This window comes from Chamaea fasciata, unplaced genomic scaffold (assembly GCF_029207755.1).
Source record: "Chamaea fasciata isolate MVZ Bird 193981 ecotype frontalis unplaced genomic scaffold, bChaFas1.0.hap1 SCAF_1, whole genome shotgun sequence".
NCBI lineage: Eukaryota > Metazoa > Chordata > Aves > Passeriformes > Sylviidae > Chamaea > Chamaea fasciata.
In genome coordinates this window covers 12853878-12873621 of record NW_027094086.1, presented here as the reverse complement: position 1 = coordinate 12873621, position 19744 = coordinate 12853878, and the positions used below count along the sequence as shown (strand labels likewise).

The window sequence follows — 19744 nt, the reverse complement described above, 5'->3', positions numbered from 1 at the left end:
TATATTAGGGCTCAATGCCACATTCCTTTGGCTGGTGAAGGACTGCAGAATTTAGTCCTGAATATTATTTCTCAAAACCATGGTCCAAAATAAATGTCCAAGACTGATTATTAGGCACCAAGGAAGTGATGCATTTGCTAAGGCTTGATGTTTTCTGATAAAAAATTGGCTTCTTTTCTGGTAGATATGCTGTAGTTAAAAACAAATTATTGGGCTCAGTACTGGGGTCTGTATTACACTGGATGTCAGAAGAGGTGATGTGTTTATTTTCTGTAAACTGTATGAAGGAATCTGTATAAGTTTTATAGTACAACACACATTTTGAAAGTGTTGATAATATTTTATTTTATTTTTTTTTTTTTAACCTGAACTATTTGCTTGGTACTAACAGATTATTAACAACTATGACCATCAGTGAATTCAATGGCAGTTTCAGGTGCCCAGTATTTTTCCAGATCAGAAGTTTTTGATTGCTCAGGTCCCATATAAAATCAGTGGAAGGCTTTCCATAGCAATGTCTTTTCCAGTGGCATGGAGGCCTGCCTTGCCTTATGGTTTATTGTGCATGCCAGGGATATTATGTTCTCAGCAGAGAAGCAAATTTCCCTTTTACAATGTTATCAAAACAAAAACCCCAAATTGCACATATCTACCCCTTTGGCCTTTTTTAATGCACAAATATGCTTGTATGCAAAACCTGACACTTTTGGGCCTTTCCTAATAAATGTCTTAAAAGAGCACATTTAAATGCTTTTTCACAGAAATAACCATTCACTAGTTGCAAAAATGCAGAGAGACTTTTTATTCTTTCTGTTGTGAACAATATCATTTCAGCAGAAATTTGGGGGGAGAATGTATGATATTTTTGTCCCCAAATATATTTTAAAAGGCGAAAGAACAAAATGTCGGGGAGGCAGCTTTTTTTGGCAGATAGTAAAATATAAAATATGCAATTTAAAAAAAAAGTTGGCTTAAAAATACACACACACAAATAATACAATAATATAAAAATACAGCTCAGCCAATGGCCTCTTAAAATTTACCTTTGGCATTACATTTGGCAGCCTAAAACAAAAGACCCTTCCTATAAACAGAACTATAAAAAAAGAGAAGTTCATAAATTAGGTTGCAAGGGGTTGTACGGTCCTTTTCTTGATTCTCCAAACTCCCTTTCTTTCTGTCCACACACATAAGCATGACCAGTGAGGTATATAGAACGTAACACTGTCAGGCATATGCACAATAAAAAAGTGCATAAACATAGAAGTTCTCCCCTTTTCTTGTGAACAGGTCGTAACTGTGTGGTTTGCATCCTTTCCCCCTTAGAAACAAAAAAAATCTGTTGGGGTTTTTTTTTGTTGTTGTTGTTTGTTTTGTTTTGTTTTTCTCTTTTTTGTTTTTTTTTTTTCTCCTTACTTTGGCAGGATGAAAATGAACCCAGAGGAATATAAGTGTCCTATTCCCAGCAGCAGTGATCCATTTCCCTTGGCAACATATGTCTGATGCCACAGATACTACAAGGTCGTTGGGTTGCTTTACAACTCTGGGTAACTTCCCACGGAAACATCATACGTCTAGCACCATGTCGTAGTGTTGTTGCTCTTTCTTCCGCCTGCCACATTTGTTGATAAGAACCATGTACAAAGTCAAAAGCAAAACCCAGTAACATGCATAGAGTATTGTGCCAATGATGAGAACTGTCTGTTTTGACTCAGAAAATGGCTTTTTTGATTCCTTGTAAATAGTGAAAATTACGCCACCTAGGAGGATTGTAAACCAAATGGAGACTGGAATGAGTCCTATAAAATTAACTACAATGGTTTTCCTTCCTGACGTGCCCCACCCTGCTTTGTTTATCGTGGCAATTGCAAACATCTTTGCTGGCAGTAAACTTGACATGTACAACACTGAGTAGAGTGACATGAAAACCATGACAATGTTGCCCCTAAGGAAGCTGGCAAAGGAAGACTTTATCAGGCCAACTAACTGAACTGTCAACAGGAAGAGGAGAATGTTCCAGATTTTTCCCCTGTAGAAGAGCTGAATGACTGTGGCAATAAGGAAGAAAGGAAAGAATCCAGTGATTACAGCTTCATAGGTCATCCACAAATGGTGCTTGTGGAACCACATGGCATTATAAAGCCACTCTCTAAAGTAGGATTTACTCCAGCGGGTCTGCTGATTCAGCCACCTGAGATACTCTATCGGTGTTTCTGTAAGGCACTTGGATCTAGCTGTGTATTTTGTTGCATAGCCCAGGCTTAGCACTCTGTTAGTTAGATGCCTGTCATCTCCAAAGCTGCACTGGGAGCCCATAAACTCTTGATTGTACCAATCTTCCACAAATTCATGGAGTAAGGAGTTTCTGTACATTCCCAGAGGTCCACTGATGCACTGCACACAGCCAAAGTAGGACTGACAGGCTCTTTCGATGTTAAATGCCATCCAGTATCTCACGCTGCTCAGAAAAGAGATCCAGGAATCATATTTGTTCAAAATCTGCAAAATAAAACCAAAAGTTTTCCTTTTAGATGAGCTTTTAAAACAGAAAATGTGCACATTGGATCAATAAGGAATTTTCTGAGACTAGAGCACCATTAGAGCACCAAATGTGGTGGGAACCTCACTCTGTCCAACTCATGGCAAATCCGGGAACTATGCAAACATTTCAGTCAGGACATTGACAGGAAGGGTGAGATGAAACCTTCAAATGTCTGTTTCACCAAGAGGTTCTTTTTTTCCTTGCAACCTTTCCTATTCTCCACCAAGAAATTTCCTTATTTTCAGTGTCATTCTTCCTTCGCTTTTGCTCCTGTTAAAGACCTGCTGGATTTAGACTTTCTCAAGAGGAGCTGGTGAGTTCACAGCTTCCTGCTGCTTTTCTGCCCATGCACATCTTTGGGACTCACAGGACTCCTTCCAGCCCTCCCAAAACAATGCTGGAGCATGAGAAAAGCTGAGCACATGGTCTTTGCCCTACATTTATCATAAGGTATCATAAGGCTGACCCTAGAGATTTAAACCTGAACTGTGTCCCCATATCCAGCATTAGGTCCTCTGAGGAACAATCTGTTCTGTCTCTGCAGTACCAGCCTGTTACCTTGTCCCAAGACATATGGTGATACTCCAGTAGAGTCTTCCTCAGGCCCACATAAATGTCTCAGTCTTTCTCTTCTGCACAACCCAACTGCACAACCAGTCTGAACACCCAGGGGATGTATGAGCGCATCCACTTGTGCAGATGCACAAGTCTGTGGCTTCACATCCAGGTTCTCAACACACACCTTGTGTCAGGGAATGTGACAAGTGTGTGGATCTTTGGCCGTCTACAACTATAAAGCATTGCCCTGCAACTAGAAAAAAATAGTCTTTTTCTCTGATGGTCCTAATTTCTGTCAGTTTTTAATTCCAGGACATATTAGAAGTAGCAGGGCTTGAGGATAGGATCAAGCCTGGCTCAAATGTATTTGGTGTATGCTGGAAAATAAACTAAGGGGGGGGGGGGGGGGGCGAAAAAAGCCCAGAGCCTTCATTCTGTCACCTTTCCTCACAGAGGACACACATCCTTTCCAATGCAGATGCTTATGAACCTTCCTGTCACAGCTGAACCTGTACTCACACATGCCTGGAATTTCACACACCTAGACTGTCTACGCCTGGTTCGTGGTCAGTCTAGACTCCAAATCTATTCAGGTTTCTGTGGAAATCCTAATTTCAGGAGTTATGAGCCACATGCCTGAAATATTTCTGACTACTTGGGCGTTCATTAGCAGGTTCTTATGCATTTACATGGCTCTTTCTCCTCTGTCTCACATAAAAAGCCCAACTGAGAATGGGAGACTGATCTTAAGGCCAACTGAAATATTCACACATCTCTCTGTATAAATTGCAGTGGAAGCAGTTGTGTCAAAAGGAATCAACAGTCTTTTGCTGTAGTAATCAGCCAAACTCAGTGATGCTGAAAATCGTAACACACATGGAGCTGGTCTGGCTTGGAAGTTTTCTATTGCCCTGTCTGACAGAGATGGCAGACCCAGGAACACACAAGAGTGCACAGTGCACAGCCCTTCAAAATTACTTTTATTTCTAACAATTTTAGCTGCCAGTAGTAATCAAAGTGCTTGAAGTTGCTGCACGTGGCTTTGGGAGACCTGTTCTCAATTCCCTGCTCCCCTACAGCTTTTCTTTTGTACCTTGAGCAAGCAGCTATACCTAGAGACAGAAAGATGCCACAACAGTCCTGACAATGCCAGTCCCCTCCTTTTCACATATAGGGATCAGAATATTAGTTCTTTGCTTGCTATGGATGCTAAAACCATACAGTGCTCATATCCAAGAAGAGTTCCCATTCAATGGACAAGAAGGTTAAGGTATGATAAGAGCATCTATAATGGCATCACACATTACATATATGCATATAGTATATACATATAAATTATATTTAATGCTACTTCAGGCGGAGAAATCTGTTGCAATCCAAATAGTTGCTGAAGCACTTGTGTTAATCTGAAAATTGTTGTACTCACCTGCACATCACCTCCAACTCCTCCAACCATGGGATCTTCTTCTAAAACTTTTACCATCTCCACTGATGAGGCTGGATCAAGCATTGTGTCTGAATCACAGACCTATAAGTTAGAAAAAGAAAAGAACAGAAATGGGTTAAAGAGTACACTGGAGAAGAAAATAAAAATCATGCAAGTGATTATAATGACTCTAAGTGCATATTCTCCTGAATGCAATTAAATCCGACTTTGAAGTCTGCACTAAAATTTCTGTTAAAGGTCACCTGTACCAGGCAGCAAGGCGTAGTGCTGCACAAAACACAGAGCTTGTTCAGGCTGTGCTCACAAATAATCCTCTGTATCAGCTCCATTTGTTTTGCTGGCACATTGGGCTGGCTTTCTCGAGTAAGATATGGGGCACTGCAGAGTAAGACAGTGTTTGTGGGCATGCAGCAGATTCCTGTTGTGCTCTTACACAGAATTTCCCTGCATCAGCTGCATGGTTGGAGCACCCTGGTCAAATATTTCCTACTTCAATATGAGGGAAGGAGTGAGGAGTTAAATCCCAGGCACTTGTTATTAAAAAGAAAAAAAGTCAAGTAGGAGTCTGGGAAGAAAACTAAAAGTTCTTTCACTCACAGAAGGCTTTAGCAATTCACGTAAAATTTGCATCTCATTTTTCAGAACAAACTCATTTTTAATTTTAGATGCATGATGTGTTATTAGTAGTGCGGAGATTTGACATTTGATGTAGAGAAATTATTTGCTATTTTCCTCTGGCATTTTTATTAAAAAATATGTAAGGCCAGAAGGCGTGAGTCCCGAAATTCAGTACTCCAAAAGACCAAGGCAGAAGTAGATGACACACAAGGCATTTCAACTACACAAACACTCCTAGTCAACTAAACACTGTGTACATTAGGAAATTGGCTTTCCCCTGGAGAGTAGGAGGAGGGCTCAAGACAGGCTGGCTGGTCTGTGAGACAGCTGGCATTGCTTTCGTTTGCTCTGAGGAGAATGACTTGGGCTGCAGCCTGTTTAAAACAAGAGGGTGTCTCCTTGTTGCAGTTGCTGCAGCTGAAAGAACTGGCCACATCATGTGTGAACTCATTTCACAGACAGCCAGGAACTGGAGCAGAGACTGTCCCAGAAACACCCCTCTGACTGGCTGAATCACACCCGACAAATTCTCATACTGCCTCCCGTTTGTCCCCATATTGCATTTCTGAGATGGGGTCAGTAGGAGCAAATCAGTAGCTCTGCATAAACAGCATATTAAGACAGATTCTGTTGAGGCTTTGTAAATAGATATCCTAATTTTGGTATCCTTTCATGAAAAGTTTCAATTCAACCTAAGCCCTCTCACTCCAGGGGAGAGCTAACCTTTACGTCTGCTTTATGAAGGGAGAGGAGAGCATTGGTGCTCTGCTCTGGACCAGACTCAAGACGAGATGTTACCCGAGACAGTAGGACTGCATAGCTTGGGATGCAGCTGGGACTCTGCCAACTTGCTCCCCTCCATGCTCACTCAGAGGGGGCCAAGAGGAGAAAGGTGATGAAAGCTCTCATATCTCTGTCAGGAGAAAAGCCACAAGCATCTCCAGCTCCCACTAACTTGATGCATCCATCTCCTCTCCTCACTGGCCTCATCCCACAATGTCTTTGTAACTTGGCCAAGGCGTGACTCCAGCTTTAGTGAAAAGCTGTTATCAGTGGCAGCAGTGGGTGATAGGGAGCAAAACAATTCTGCTGAAGAGGGGAAATGATGCCTATCCTTTTACCTGGGTCTTCCTGGACAAACCTGTTGCTAAGTGTTTTGCCCAGGGAAGCTGTAGTTTGCTGAACTCCCAGGGTGCTCAGGCAGTGACAGGCATGCCATTCCTTGTAACCATGAGTGGTGGACTGGGATCAGCTGCCACCCAGCCCTTCTGCTTTCCTTCCAGCACCTGTCACTTGAGCACCTCCCACCCCACAGATGTATTTACCTATGGCAGAAAGGCCTGCCCATGAGCCACATCACTAATATAATAGAAATGAAGAATCCTGAAAACGCTGAATTTTTAAACAAAATACCATCACATGTCCTAGGCATGCCAGCACAGTGGGTATGTCTGGGTTTCTGGAACAAGTCTAACAAGCCATCATTTTCCATCTGGATGAAGTTTTTGAAGGTGAACAGAGGACACACCCAGAGAAACACAGTCACTTAGGAGCCGAAATAAACACTGACACCTGCCTATCTGGGGTGTGCCCAGGACAGCCCCAGAGACAATTTGCCATCTTTCCACATAAGGGCCTAGTGACCCAAACAACACTGCCTTGGGTCACAAAGTTACATGAAAGGGACAGCTGACCTTAAGGGAACTGTTCTGTTACTTGCTAACAGTGACAGTTTATCTCAGCTGCTCTGAGTTCAAACTGTGCTGGGCTGTCCACACAAGCACCTCCAACAAGCCAAGATGAATTGCACCCTGGTTACCTCACAACACTGCACTGATAATATCTGCCAGTTGAACTCTTCCATCTGATTACTTGCACGCTCATAAACTCTTCTAGGATGGAAACAAGCATTCACAGCACAGTACTTAATGAGAGACCACTAATGAATAACAGCTCGATATCTGCACTGGTCTGACTGTTTATGATTACCTGTTCATAATTCAAGAGTGTCTTTTAAGAACTGTAAGGCCTACAATTTTGGGGGTGGGCAACTTTTAAAAGTGCTTAATCACTGATGCAGACTGCTTAACCCTTGAAATATTTGGCTTGTTTAAAGTTATTTACCCTGGGTCACCCCAAAGGACCATTTGAAATATCTCAACCTTCATTCATTCATAAAACAGAGCCACATTTTAGCTGCATATTTTTATGACTCTGCAGTAGCCAGGACCACCAAGGGGCTGCATTTCTACTACAGACATGACTGTAGATGCGACTGTGGCATCAGTCACTACTGCAGACTGTGCTCAACACTACAGTCCCTGACAAATTCATTAGAACTTCTGAGCCAGGTCAGGAGTGTTAACTGACAGAAATATCTCTTCTACTTTCTGAGTTTATGCTATGACTGTTGAAATAGAAACACTTTTTCCGGGTTCCCTGAAAAATAAAAGAGCTGAACTGAGGGAGGAAACTTGTAATGAATCTGCTTCCTCTCTGCCTGCTTTCTCTGCAATCTGGTATGTCTGTGTGAAGTGATTATAAACCCATGTTAATAAAGAAAATCAGCATTTTAGTTCCTAGCATTTTAATTCCATCATAGTTCCCTAGCATTTTAATCCCACCATAGTTCCTCACAGCACAAAACCAAAGCACAGACAATGGAGAGCTTAAGCCCTTTGTTTTAAAGGAATAACTTAGTTTCAGTTCGGGAAGTGGTAGAGGGTGGGTTTCAAATCTTGGCCTTACTCTCCTAGTTCCAATAACAGAGTGGTTCCTGGCACTCTTCAGTTTCTGCCCCTCCAGTGCACTCACTGCTCTCAGCCCAGCTACTGGCAGCCTCTCCAGGTCCCTAGGACACTGCACGTGGATGCTGTGCTGTGCAGAGCATGCACACACGCCCACACTAGGCTGGGCACAGGCCCCAGAAACGCATGTGGCTCAGCCATGCAGCTGCCCTGAGCCAGCAGAGAGCACCTCATGGGGAGCTGCTGCTCCACTGCAGGAGGCTGCTGGATGCTCTGAGTGTGGGAGAAGCTGGGAAGAACTGAGAGTTGCTCATTAGGAAAATCATCTCCTATTCAGTGGGATTAGTCAAATGAGCCTTCTTGGCCTCATTCTGAGATTTCTACAGAAGGGTCCTCAGTGTCCAGCCAGAGTATATGATCCCACCTGCCTTCCTCCACACATGACCCTTTCCCCTTCCCACAGTCAGCAGGGCTGTTTGCAGGACTGAGGAGTGCTTCCATGTAGGTAAGGTGAAAAGATAGACAATCTTTCAGGGGATCCAAGGCAGCTGGAAAGAAATGTGCCTCTGCTGCTTTGGAAACACAGAGAGAGGACCCAGCCTAATTCATTTTTAAGTGAGTAGTGTGTCATAAGGGCCTTAAAGGCCAAGTTGCAGTGAGTGAGGTAATGCAGCTGTAAGTGATGAAGCAAAAGCTCCTTCAGGCTTTAGCTGAAGAAATTTCCTTTCAAATCTACACATTGACCCTTTTACTGAATACTCCACGTGGCCTTCAAAGCCTTTAAAATACATTCCCATCCTTTTTACAGACTTCACCACTTCTCCAAGCTATTCCCTAGTGAGACCAAATCCCTGTCTGACTGTTTGTATATGGGGCCACTAACCAGCTCACAAAATACTGCCTTACCCGAGACCTTCACCTACGGGAGCAGAGATGGAGCTTTCAGGAGATCACTGGCTTCATCTGAAGGAAAACCATTTGGATGAGGGGGCAGTACTGAAGGCAGCGGAAGGACTTTCAGATTTCTCCAGTAGCTGGTGCACAGATTTAAAACAGTCACAGATAGACTGGCCATTTTAAAAAGTAGCAAAATACCCTTTTAACGGTCAAGCTGTTTCCAAACAGACTGAAAGGAGCACTGTGTTCATCAGGGACTAGGATGGCCTCTAACATGCTGCACAAAATATACAAAAGCTGCTTTCTTTCAAAGTGTGTTTGAATTGGCACTGACCTGGTGCTCTAATACCTACCTGTACATAATCCACGCTTCTCCCCAGTGCTTTGAATGCTGTGTACATTACTTCTCTTTTTCCACCCCATTTCTGCATGATGCAAACACTTTTGTTGGACAGGACCAGCTGAGATACATGTTGCATGCTCTCTCTGTGAGACTCCTCTGTCTCACCCGGACCTTTGTCGTGGAAGTTATTACTCCAGATATAAGTGGCACAACTGTCCCTACCCATGATTTCAGTGAAAATGTCCATCATGTAAACGTCATCTTCTGAGTTCCCATCAATGACCATAACAACTTTAATTCCAGGGTAGGTCAATCTTTTTACAGAAAGTAAACATTTTCTTAAGTAGTCAGGATCTTCTTGATAGGCAGCAATACAAAGGGCAACTGTTTTGTTCAGTTTGATTGGAGTCTCTAGTGACCGTTTCATTTTCCTGTGCTCTAGGTAGGCAAACAGGCTTTGGATGATGAGATGTGATGCCAGGATAGCACCATAGAGTCCAAAGGAGAAGTAGTAGTTGTCTGTTTGGATGAACTGGTAGCCCACAATGTAAGCAGCGGTGATTCCCAGCAGGAGGGACACCCCGAAGAGTGTGGTTCCAAGTATTCTCAGGATACATATAAACCTCTCACAATACATCTGCAAAGAAGTAGGGAAATCATTAGCAGAGCCACCACTTACTGATATAAGATATCATAAGGGGTGCATGTGGCTGCAACACAGATCTCAACATCAACAGATACACCCCAAGCTTCTGGCTCACAGATTCACTGCATCCCCTTGCTCAACTGAACATCTCTTTGCAGTACTTCCTCCACGTAAAGTATGATCCAAACGGACTTTATGCAGCAGAGATGTTTTCTGCTATTTGAAGTGCCCTCACAGAAGGTGCTGTGTCAGGATCTTATTTTGGCAGCCTGGGCTGGTTGGATAAGACACTCTGTCATATTATCCTGAGGAGGTTGGAGAAGGGGTTTTTGGGCCACCACTTGATCATACGGTCACAGGAGAGCGGAACAGCTGAATGTCTGGGCAGCCTCTCCTCATCCCCCATCCATGTCGCAACTGCATCCCACCCTGAATTGTTTCTGTCGCTTAGTTATGTTTGCAAAAATATTGGAAAGACATTCTTAAAACAGATGCCTGAATGTATTTATAATTTTTTAAACAGATGTCTGACTATATTAATAATTTATATTTATATAATCAGACATCTGCTTTAAAAGGTCTTCTCAATACCACTGCAAAAATGTATTATTCATATAGTTGTGTACATAGATACATGCACACATGAGCATGTGTGTATAGGGGCTAAAGCTTAACTGAGATTAAGTCTGTGGCAAAAATATGCATAAATTTAACAGAGCCAACACTCCACCCTGGACTCAGAAATTCACTAGGACATCAGCTGATTCTGACCATTTCTACATATTTAGGTTACCTGGCTGTAAAATCTAACCTAAACTCTGGGCTATGAAGCAACTAGCTGGCACGGAGGGTGCTCTGGCATTCTCAAAACAAACAGTATGGGCAGGCAGGCAGGTGGAATCTATTAGTACCTAAATGCTTTTTCTGACAATCACATTACCCATTTTATGCAACAGCTTTCTCAGAATTGTAAGAAGTTAATAACAACATTTTCTGTCAATAGATGCATTTTATGTGAAGGACATAAAACAGATAATGTCTGTTTAAAGCTAACCCAGCAAGTGTGTTGCAAGTCAATAAAACTCATGCTTGAATCTTTTGCTGAATTAGTTCCTCTCAGAGTAATGGATTTAATATTTGTGTTTTCTTGCTATTATTCATATTTTCCCTGCTGTTATCATCTCACTCATCTGTTGCTCATGTTTGTTTGGCCAAAGCTGAAGTTGGAACAGGCCTTCCTTACATCATATACGTTTTTAACTCTTCCTTGAAAAATTACTACCAAGATGCAGCGGCATAGCTGTCATCAACTATATATATGTCTGAAAAGTTACAGGCTTGGGACGAAAAAGTCAGCACAGAATCATTTACAACATAAAAATAAACTAGACAAGCATGAAGTTTGAGGTTACAAAGACTTTGTCTTTTTCCACTGGCTATTTAGGGTCTTAAATTTCATTTTTATATTTGGAGGCACTGTTAAAGAAATCGGACCCTATCTCTAGGACTTCCTTGAATACTTAAGGCTGGGCTCTGACAGGTGCTGTAATCATCCACCAGCAAAAGAGACCCTCCCTGTTCTGGCCTGTCTGAAAATCTTTCACAGCAGGAGTCATAAAGATGCCTAATAAAAGACAACTTATGCTTACCACCACTATAGGTGAATTGAAACTCAGAGCCCAAAACAGACTTGCTTTAGAAAACAAATTAAGTAATGGATCCCCTCTAGATTACCTCGAAGTAAAAGAGCCCATGTGTTTACTAATCCCTCAAGTATGCAAAATGTCACAAACATCAAGGTAAATGTCTCATTAATGGTGCACTTGTCCTCTGCTTTCCCATTTGGGGTCCTAAAGTCTGCTTACATTAATAATTATATGGCTGAAATAAACAGGATGCACATTAAGATCTGGAGTGGCTACATTTGAATGACTATATGCTGTAGCAAGCAGGCATCTTTTACATTAATTTGCTGTTGTTGTGCTCCACCTATGAAGTGCTTCTGCACAAAAGGAAAAAAAAATAAACCCAAATTCTCTGATTTTGTCATTACAGCACAGATCATTTCCATTGCAAAAATCCAGTCTTTTAAGATCCAGAAATTAATTTCTGATGCTAATAAAACAACATTTCTTTTTTCCTTTCACTGTCAACCTTACGAAAATAAACAGTGTTTTGATCTAAATTCCTGGCTTTCATCAAAGAAACTTTCCCCTTTGCAATTGAGGGTTTTATGTGTAGTCCTTTAATTGACTGAATCTTGGGGGAACCGGAAAATTTGCTCAATATTCTCAAGATTTAACACAAGGTATTGATAGCTTGCCCAGCAGAAATGATCTTCATCAACTTTAGCATGCCCGAACAATGGCAAAGAAGCCAAAAACTCTCCACCCATCTCCAATAATTAAGCCAAGACGTTAAAAGGAAATGATGCTTGTACAAGTCTGGGACCAAAAATGAACTGCTGAGTCAAATGCTAATACTGAGGCTAGGCAGCAGCTACATCAGAGACTTTCACATCAGACAGTGGTGTTACGAGCATCTAGCCTGGCCTGACACAGTGAAATATAATAATTCTATCCTGCAATTTGGGCACCTAAGTCCCTTACAGGCCCTAAATCACTTACCTTCACCTAACCCCATGGTGCTGAACCCAGTATGAGTTTTAGACAGTCTCTGGCACGCAGGTTTGCAAGCAAGAAGGTGAGTGTATGTAAAGAGCCTTCTAAGTCTACTAATGAGCAATTTTTTGTCATAATGTTGCAACTCTTTCCTTTCAGGGATGGAGCTGAGCTGTGTTCACCAGCCCATGTAGTAGAACTGAAATGTGAAAGCCATATGCTAAATCCTAATGCTGTGTAGGCTGCTGCTGATTCAGTCACACATTTTGATTCACAAAGCAGTGCTAAGTACATAGGTGCCTTGTAGTGACTGTACAGTAGCAGGCAAGCAGTGCCTTTCTTTGGAGGCTCCTATGGAAAAGCATGACCAAGAATTGAACACTTGCATGTACTTGACATCAGAGTCCACCCAGTGAACTGTTCGGCACTCTGTGTCTTGGCATTCTGAGAAAGCCAAATATATATACAAAAAGAGTATTTCTTCTTTGTGATGAAGGTGAATTTACATTATTATAAACAACTGGCACAACTAAAAATTGTACTATTCTAACAATGCTTTCATGAAAAACATCAGGTTAACGAATGACTTATACCTATAAAGTACATCAAATGATTGGGGTTAACTGTAGCACTAGAGACCACACTCCTTTCTCAGACTGAATAATGCCTTAGATCTCAAATTAGAAGAACATAGCAAAATATGCTTCAGTTTTCTCTATTCTGAAAAATATTTAGGCTAGCATTTACTGTAGTTATGGTACATAGATCTAACTTTTATAAGATCTAGACACTTGACTGAAATTCAGCAGGTTCTTATGTCCTGTTTTGAACTGAGTCTTTACCCAGCAAAGAACACTGGTGACCTCCATGGTAAAGTACCAATTTCTCCTCCTCCAAAATCCTGTGGCAAAGTTCATCCAGATGGCTATTAATCAGCTTTCATGCATCTCTGAGAGTAACAGGGCCTGAAGATAGTTCATCCCTTTACAAAGTCAGGAGGCAAAGAGAAAAAAAAAAAACAAAACACCAAAAAAAACAACCAACTTATTTTGTTACTGATACTGAACAGGGGCAAATAGATACCTAGAAAATCAATGTGCACTGGTGCCAGAAGATACGAATATTATCTGCAGCCTGTTCTATTCTGCACCCTCTGCTGTGTAGCTGCTATGAGGACAAAGGAAGCAATCAGGTGGTGCCTGGCATCTATTGATGCAGGACCTGGAACTAGTGACAGGGGTCAAACTGAAGTCAGGTTTGCTTGTAACACATGGGACGCATCTTACTACACCATCTCTTTCAGAAATCCCCTCGTGTGCAACACTCAAACATTGTCACGTAGTAATTCTGGGTAGCTTTTCCTCAGAAGATTAAAAAGCAAGAGAGAGAGACACAGAAAGTTTGTACCTTACATGTAATGATTTGGAAGGTTTTTTGAAAAAATTAGAATTTATTAATTCCAAACGTCTGAAGACATTTAGAAAAACCCTAACCATAGGTCGCAAAAGCCAGCATCTATCCAGGAGGCAGTAATAAAAGGTCAATCACAAACGTGCTCGTTTTTGTCCCTACTGGGCCTGGCTGAGATGGAATTACTTTTTCCCATCGCCCTCCAAGTGCTCCACTTTGTATTGGTAGCTGGGAAGGTGTTGATAACACAGCAGTGTTTTGGCTACTGCTGAGCAGTGCTCCCACAGCGTCCAGGATGTCTCTACAATATTTTCTCCCACACAAATACGCTATGGGTGGACAAGGCCCTGGGACGGAACATTGTCAGAACAGGTGACCCAAATTGACCAAAGGGAAATTCCATACCATATGACATCTGCACAGATACAAAAGCTAAAAGGAGGAGGGGGAAGCATTTTTTATGACATTTGTTTTTCAGTACTGAAGCCCTACTTCCTGGGAAGTGGCTGAACATCACCTGCTGATGGACAGTAGAGGATAAATCTTTTGTTTTCCTTTGCTTCATGCACAGCCTTTGCTTTATTAAGTTGCCTTTATCTCAACATACCAGGTGTTTTGCTCTCTTATTTTCTGCATCTACATCCTGCTGAGGAGGAGAGTGATAGAGCAGCTGGGAGGGCACCATGCAGCCAGCCAGAGTCAACTCACCACAGTCCCCTTTACTTTTAAAGGTTACAAAGAGTTGTGCCTCTCTCTAGACATCGAGGGCTGTGGTCACAATCAGCAAATAGTGCAATACCACACAAACAGATCTACAAAGAGGAACGCTTGATGCTGAGGGCCTCACTCCACCCTCCATACATTTTTGTGCTTTGCTCTGAACTAAGTATAGTCAGACCCAATGGACTAAAAACCTGAAAAGTGTCCTCCAGAGGTACACATTGCAAGTAGTTTCATTCAAGAGGAATCCTATTTGGGAGTCTAGTTATTTCTTGCTTTGCAATAGAAACTCAAGCAATTTCATTGAAGAGGGGACACTTGTAGCAGCAGCTTCGATAGCACCTACTCATTGAAAATAAATTGATAATACAAATCAACCTCATGTATAAGATCTACAGATCAGATTTGTCTGGAACCTTTGAGGAAATCAGAAGTGCTGAGTGCAGAAAACCTTTAAAACATCTAATTTTTATATGCCTGTATGGAAGCTGAATTCTTGAATATCTATTCAATCTTACTGCTAAGGCTTTGAATTCAGCAAAGCATGTATGTGTGTCATTAAAGATAAGTGTGCACTTAGGTATTTTGCTGAAGAGGGAAATCAGTGGATAATTTATCCTGCACTTCTGTAGTAAAGGCACATAAAAATCTTTCTCTGAAAAGCTGCTATTTCTAGGACACTTGAGATAAAAATGCAAGTATATTTTTGACAAATTTATTGTAGAGATTAACCTCCCTTATGAAGGTTGTTGGATATGTCAATACTTAACCACTGCATTTCTTACATTAGGGAATCTAAGAGTGGATCAGGGCCTAGACAATTTGAATTTGCTTCCTAGTGTTGTCATTCACCTCTTGGGTGACCTTAGATAAGTGAATTCACCTCTCTCTGTCACAGCTTCCTCACCTGTAAAATGGGAATCATGACCACTCAAGAAATTTTTGGAGGTCTATAAAACCCTTCATAAGGCTAATCTTTTTAGTGTTATATGAGATCCACCTGTTCTCTAGTTCCATATACCTGTTTTTCGCCAAAAAACACCAACAAAAACCAACACACCCCTTGCTATTTTCCTTGCCTATATTCACCTGAAGGTAGTCTGTGGGGATTTGTCTGTAGCAAACATACAACTCTAACTCAGCAGGATCCCTGAGATTAGTGAGGGGGGCACCATAAAATCCAGCACACACAGCTTTAAGTGCATACAGCTACCAAGGGCTGTTCTGCACACAACCAAAGGAAGAATGTAATCTTTATAAGCCTTAATACCCACTTCCTTACTTATGAGAATAATAGCTCTGGCTGCCACAGAGCAGCTGCCTCAATGACACGAATGTTTCTGAGTGCACGTGTGAGTGCCTGCACACACTGTATCTGGGCCTATACACACACTCTCTGGGACTACATGGTGTTTGAGGCTTACAGTTTCTCAGACAATATTTAGATTCATTATTAGTGTTATTTTAGTGGCAAATGAAATAATATATTATTGGAGTACAAATGATTCTAGGTACATAGTAATCACAAGCATCAGATAGCTGCCCAGACTCCCTCTTCTGTTCTACAGCCTGCGGAGAGGAAAGTGAAAAGTTATGCTCCATCTGTACACCTTTATTACAGAACAATTACCATATCTGGAACTTTTGGTTATTTCTAACTTCAAGATTTTGTTATGCTGTTAATCTAATGGAAAGGGTTCACATAAGACTAAACTCTAAAGTTAAATTAAAAGTAAATGACAGGATTACTGATGATGGCAAACTTTATCTGTATGCACAGGCTTTGATCAGCAAATCAAGACTCTCCTATTTGTTCAGTGTATGTTTCCCACTAAACTGCCCAAATTCAATCTCTTACAGGTTTGAGTAACCAATGCGGAATGAATTCTATGGCTGCAGGTTGGATTTCACCCTAATGTACACAATAATACACTAGTTGTTAAATAAATTAAAAAAAGAAAGAAAACCAATCAAAAACCAAAACAAATGCTCCAAGAAACAAAACAAGAAGTAAATCATATTAGTACTCAGATATTTTGGATTGCGATTAAACAAATATCTAGTTTAGAAATGTTTTCTGGTTGCTGGTTATGAAGTCCATGGATGCTTTTGGCACAAACCTATTTCATGCCTTAGTCCAGCTAATAAATAATTATCTGGGGTACACAGTTTATTATCTTGTAATTTGTTTATAAAGCACAGGTCATACCTTGTTTGACTAAGTCCCACTACACTGAATGGAGGAATACTTTGCTGCTCTATACAATAATCTTGAATAGCAAAAAAATGAAGCAAATGTGCTTTTATGGCCCAAATATGAAGACTTGAGTTTTTTTCCTAGTGAACTTGCCTGTAAAACTCCACTGGATCCAATAGAGCTGCTCTTCCTACTGGGAAAACCTTGACCCAAGTTCTTCTATATTTGTATGTAGGGTAAGAAAGATTTATTACCCTTATCTAGTCCTCAGAAGAACCCCCAAGGCACCCACGTTACACATAATATGTGCTTTCAAAGAAGTGCATGGGTGCCGACAGAAAAATGATCCCAAAGGCAGAAGACTATGAAGCTGAGCGAAACATGGAGAAGCAGCTATGGCCTAAGAGATGTGGGGTCACTGCAGCCCTGCAGAATCACAGAACCTTTAGGGTTGTAAGGGACCTGTGAAGATTGTGGAGTCCAACCCCCCTGCCCAGGTTTGGTCACCTAGAGCAGGTGACAAGAATGGGTCGGGTGGGTTTGGAATGTCTCCAGAGAGGGAGACTCCACGACCTCCCTTGGACAGCCTGTTTGGTGCTCTGCCATCCTCATCTTGAAGAAGTTCTTCCTCTTGTTGAGATGAAACTTCTTGTGTTTTAGTTTAAGGCCATTACTCATCACCCAATGTTGGACACCACCAAAAAGAGTCTGGCACCATCCTCTTGTCACCCGCCTTTGAGATATTTATACGCATTGATGAGATTCCCTCTCCGTCTTCTCTAGACTAAGCCAATGCCCATCAGGAGTGCGGTACTACAATGGGGTCCTCTCGGGGCAGGGAAATGGGGTAAATTCTCTCCCAGGGGCCAATGCCCCCTCCTGCCAGCATCGCTATGGAGTCTGGGGAGGCTGACGAGCTGGCTCCCGGCCGTGTCCGAGAGACACGAACCGCCGCTCCAGGAGGTGCCGGGCAGGGCTGCCGGGGACAGAGGGCTCTGCAGCCGGGCAGGAGGCGCCGGGCCCCGCACCGGCCGCGGGCAGCACACGGAGCGGGGGAACCCCGGCCCGGCGCCGCGGCCAACGGGGCGGAGCGGCGGCGTCACCGGGCGGGGCCGGGGGATCCCCGCGCGGCCACGTCACGGGCCCCGCCCGCGGGAGCGACCCGGGCCCGGCTGTGCTGGCGCTGCCATCGGCCCCGGGGCGGCCCTCCCTCGGCCGGGGCGGGCCCGGCGCGGGCGTGCGGCGCGGGGAGCTCCGGGCAGCCCCCGCCCCGCAGCCCTCGGCTCCCGGCCCTCCTTCGGGAAGCTGCCCTCCCTCCCCCTCCCCTCCCCTCCCGCGCTGCGCGGCGCCTGGGCGGCTCGGCAGCGCTGTCCGGGCGGGACGTCAGCCCCACGCCCGCCGCCTCGCCTGCCTTCCCTCAGCCCCAGCCCTCCCTCCGCTCCTGTCGCGTCCCCGCCCGGCCCTGGATGCTAAGGCGAGGGGCGGCCGGAGAGAACACGGAATGGGCTCTGAGCAGGTCTCGCCTTCCCCGCTGCGATCAGCGAGCGGCTGCCCAGCCTGTGCTCGATTTTATTCTAATTTCAGAGGGTTTATGGGGCCGTTGGCTTTTTTTTTTTTCGTTTTTTTGAATTTGGTTTATTTTTTCCCAGATCTTGAAGCTCAGCAATGTCTTAAACGGATTACACGGAGGAGGGGTTGAAGCTGAAAACCTCATTCATCCTCACGACGGTCCTATTCATTGCTGAAATAGGTGTAGCGTAGGAGCCGGTAAGATCCTCCCCCAGCCCCACTCGTATTTTGGGGATGTGTTCCAGCTTTCCTCCCTTGAATAGTGGGGATGGGAGGAGGGGGTCTTCTGCTCTTGAGCTGACAGAAGCGTAATCATAAATCACCTACCTTGTTTGTCCTTCTGTCCTTTGGTCATAGAGGGGCTCCAGCCAACTGTGTGGTCTCACGTACCGTTGCTCCCGCTGAATAGTTTCCAAGTTTGAGGTAAAAGAACAAATCGCACTTTTCAGGGACTTATTGAGACGCTCAGAAATAAAAATTAATTAAAAATGAAAATAATAAAAAAATCGTGTAAGGCTATTCAGTCCTACTCATTTTCTCCCACGTGTTTTCACAATTATTGTGTATTTGTCTTTCTCTGCTTCAGTTTCTAGCTCAGAGTTGTGGGATTTTTCCCCCAAATAATAGTAATAGTAATAATAATAATAATAATAATTAAAAAAGTTAGAAATAATAAATTAGGAGTTAGTTTCTCGTGGTCGAAGCTGAAGATCTCATTTCAAACCCGGCTAGCCAGGAGCCTGGAGAAGTTGCAAGGCAGCGTCTGAAAGTTTGAGAGATCAGCATCAGATAAAGTCTCTTTGGTGATACCTTGCTACCCGAATAACTGTTTCAATGAGGTTTCTCAGCAGCAGCAGCAGCAGCAAACGGGTAATATTTTCCAGACGCCTTTTTCTTTCCTGCTGCTGCTGCTTTTCTGCCTCTTCCACGTTATGGGGTCTTTTAACAAGGGAGACTTGACTGTTTTAATAGGCGGAGGATGGGAAGAAGGAGGGAACTCCTGTAAGGAGGAAAAAAAAAAAAACCAACCCAACCCTCCCAATTGCCATGATCTCAGCCAAGGACCAGTTCAGCGCCAGGAATCTAATTAGCCAAGTTGCAAATTTTTTCAGAGAAATACAATACACATATGTTGCCACCAACTGGTTTCCTCTTCATGCCCCGCAGTTGGGGGAACCCCCCACCTTCCCCACTCGCTGCATCCTTGGGCTTGGGGTGTGGGATTCATCCTTCCCACAGCCACTATTCGGCTGGGACAGTTTTTGCTACTGCTGGTTTTTATTAATATGAGAATTGCGTCTATGAATGGATGAACTTCGCAGTGTTCAATCCTGCTTTACCCGTTCACTCTCGGGAAGATTTTTTGTAGTAAATACCCAAGGAAGCTCCCACTGATATTCATACCCATGCCTCTTGTGTTAAAACAAGC

At 43.1% G+C, this 19744-nt stretch overlaps 1 protein-coding gene and 1 long non-coding RNA gene across 2 annotated transcripts; one reads left to right on the top strand and one right to left on the bottom strand.

Annotated features, from left to right (window-relative positions):
* Nucleotides 1–339: 339 nt before the first annotated feature.
* On the bottom strand, nucleotides 340–18729 carry HAS2 (hyaluronan synthase 2). Its single transcript, XM_066176678.1, has 4 exons — nucleotides 18643–18729; nucleotides 9163–9789; nucleotides 4527–4628; nucleotides 340–2499 (listed from the first exon to the last, which is right to left on the bottom strand). Exons 2-4 carry the CDS (start codon nucleotides 9787–9789, stop codon nucleotides 1567–1569), a joined length of 1662 nt encoding a protein of 553 aa, XP_066032775.1. The 5' UTR covers nucleotides 18643–18729; the 3' UTR covers nucleotides 340–1566.
* LOC136285472 (uncharacterized) lies at nucleotides 18164–18757 on the top strand. Its single transcript, XR_010719471.1, has 3 exons — nucleotides 18164–18262; nucleotides 18396–18513; nucleotides 18673–18757. It is a non-coding gene; the product is annotated as an uncharacterized lncRNA (long non-coding RNA).
* Nucleotides 18758–19744: the final 987 nt, after the last annotated feature.

Excerpts from the sequence above, each read along its gene's own strand:
- HAS2 (XM_066176678.1), bottom strand. The coding sequence starts at position 9,789 with ATGTATTGTGAGAGGTTTATATGTATCCTGAGAATACTTGGAACCACA. Across the intron at positions 4,629-9,162 it reads GAAGCGTGGATTATGTACAG|GTCTGTGATTCAGACACAAT; the intron begins GTAGGTATTAGA and ends TCTAACTTATAG. Across the intron at positions 2,500-4,526 it reads GAGTTGGAGGTGATGTGCAG|ATTTTGAACAAATATGATTC; the intron begins GTGAGTACAACA and ends TTTATTTTGCAG.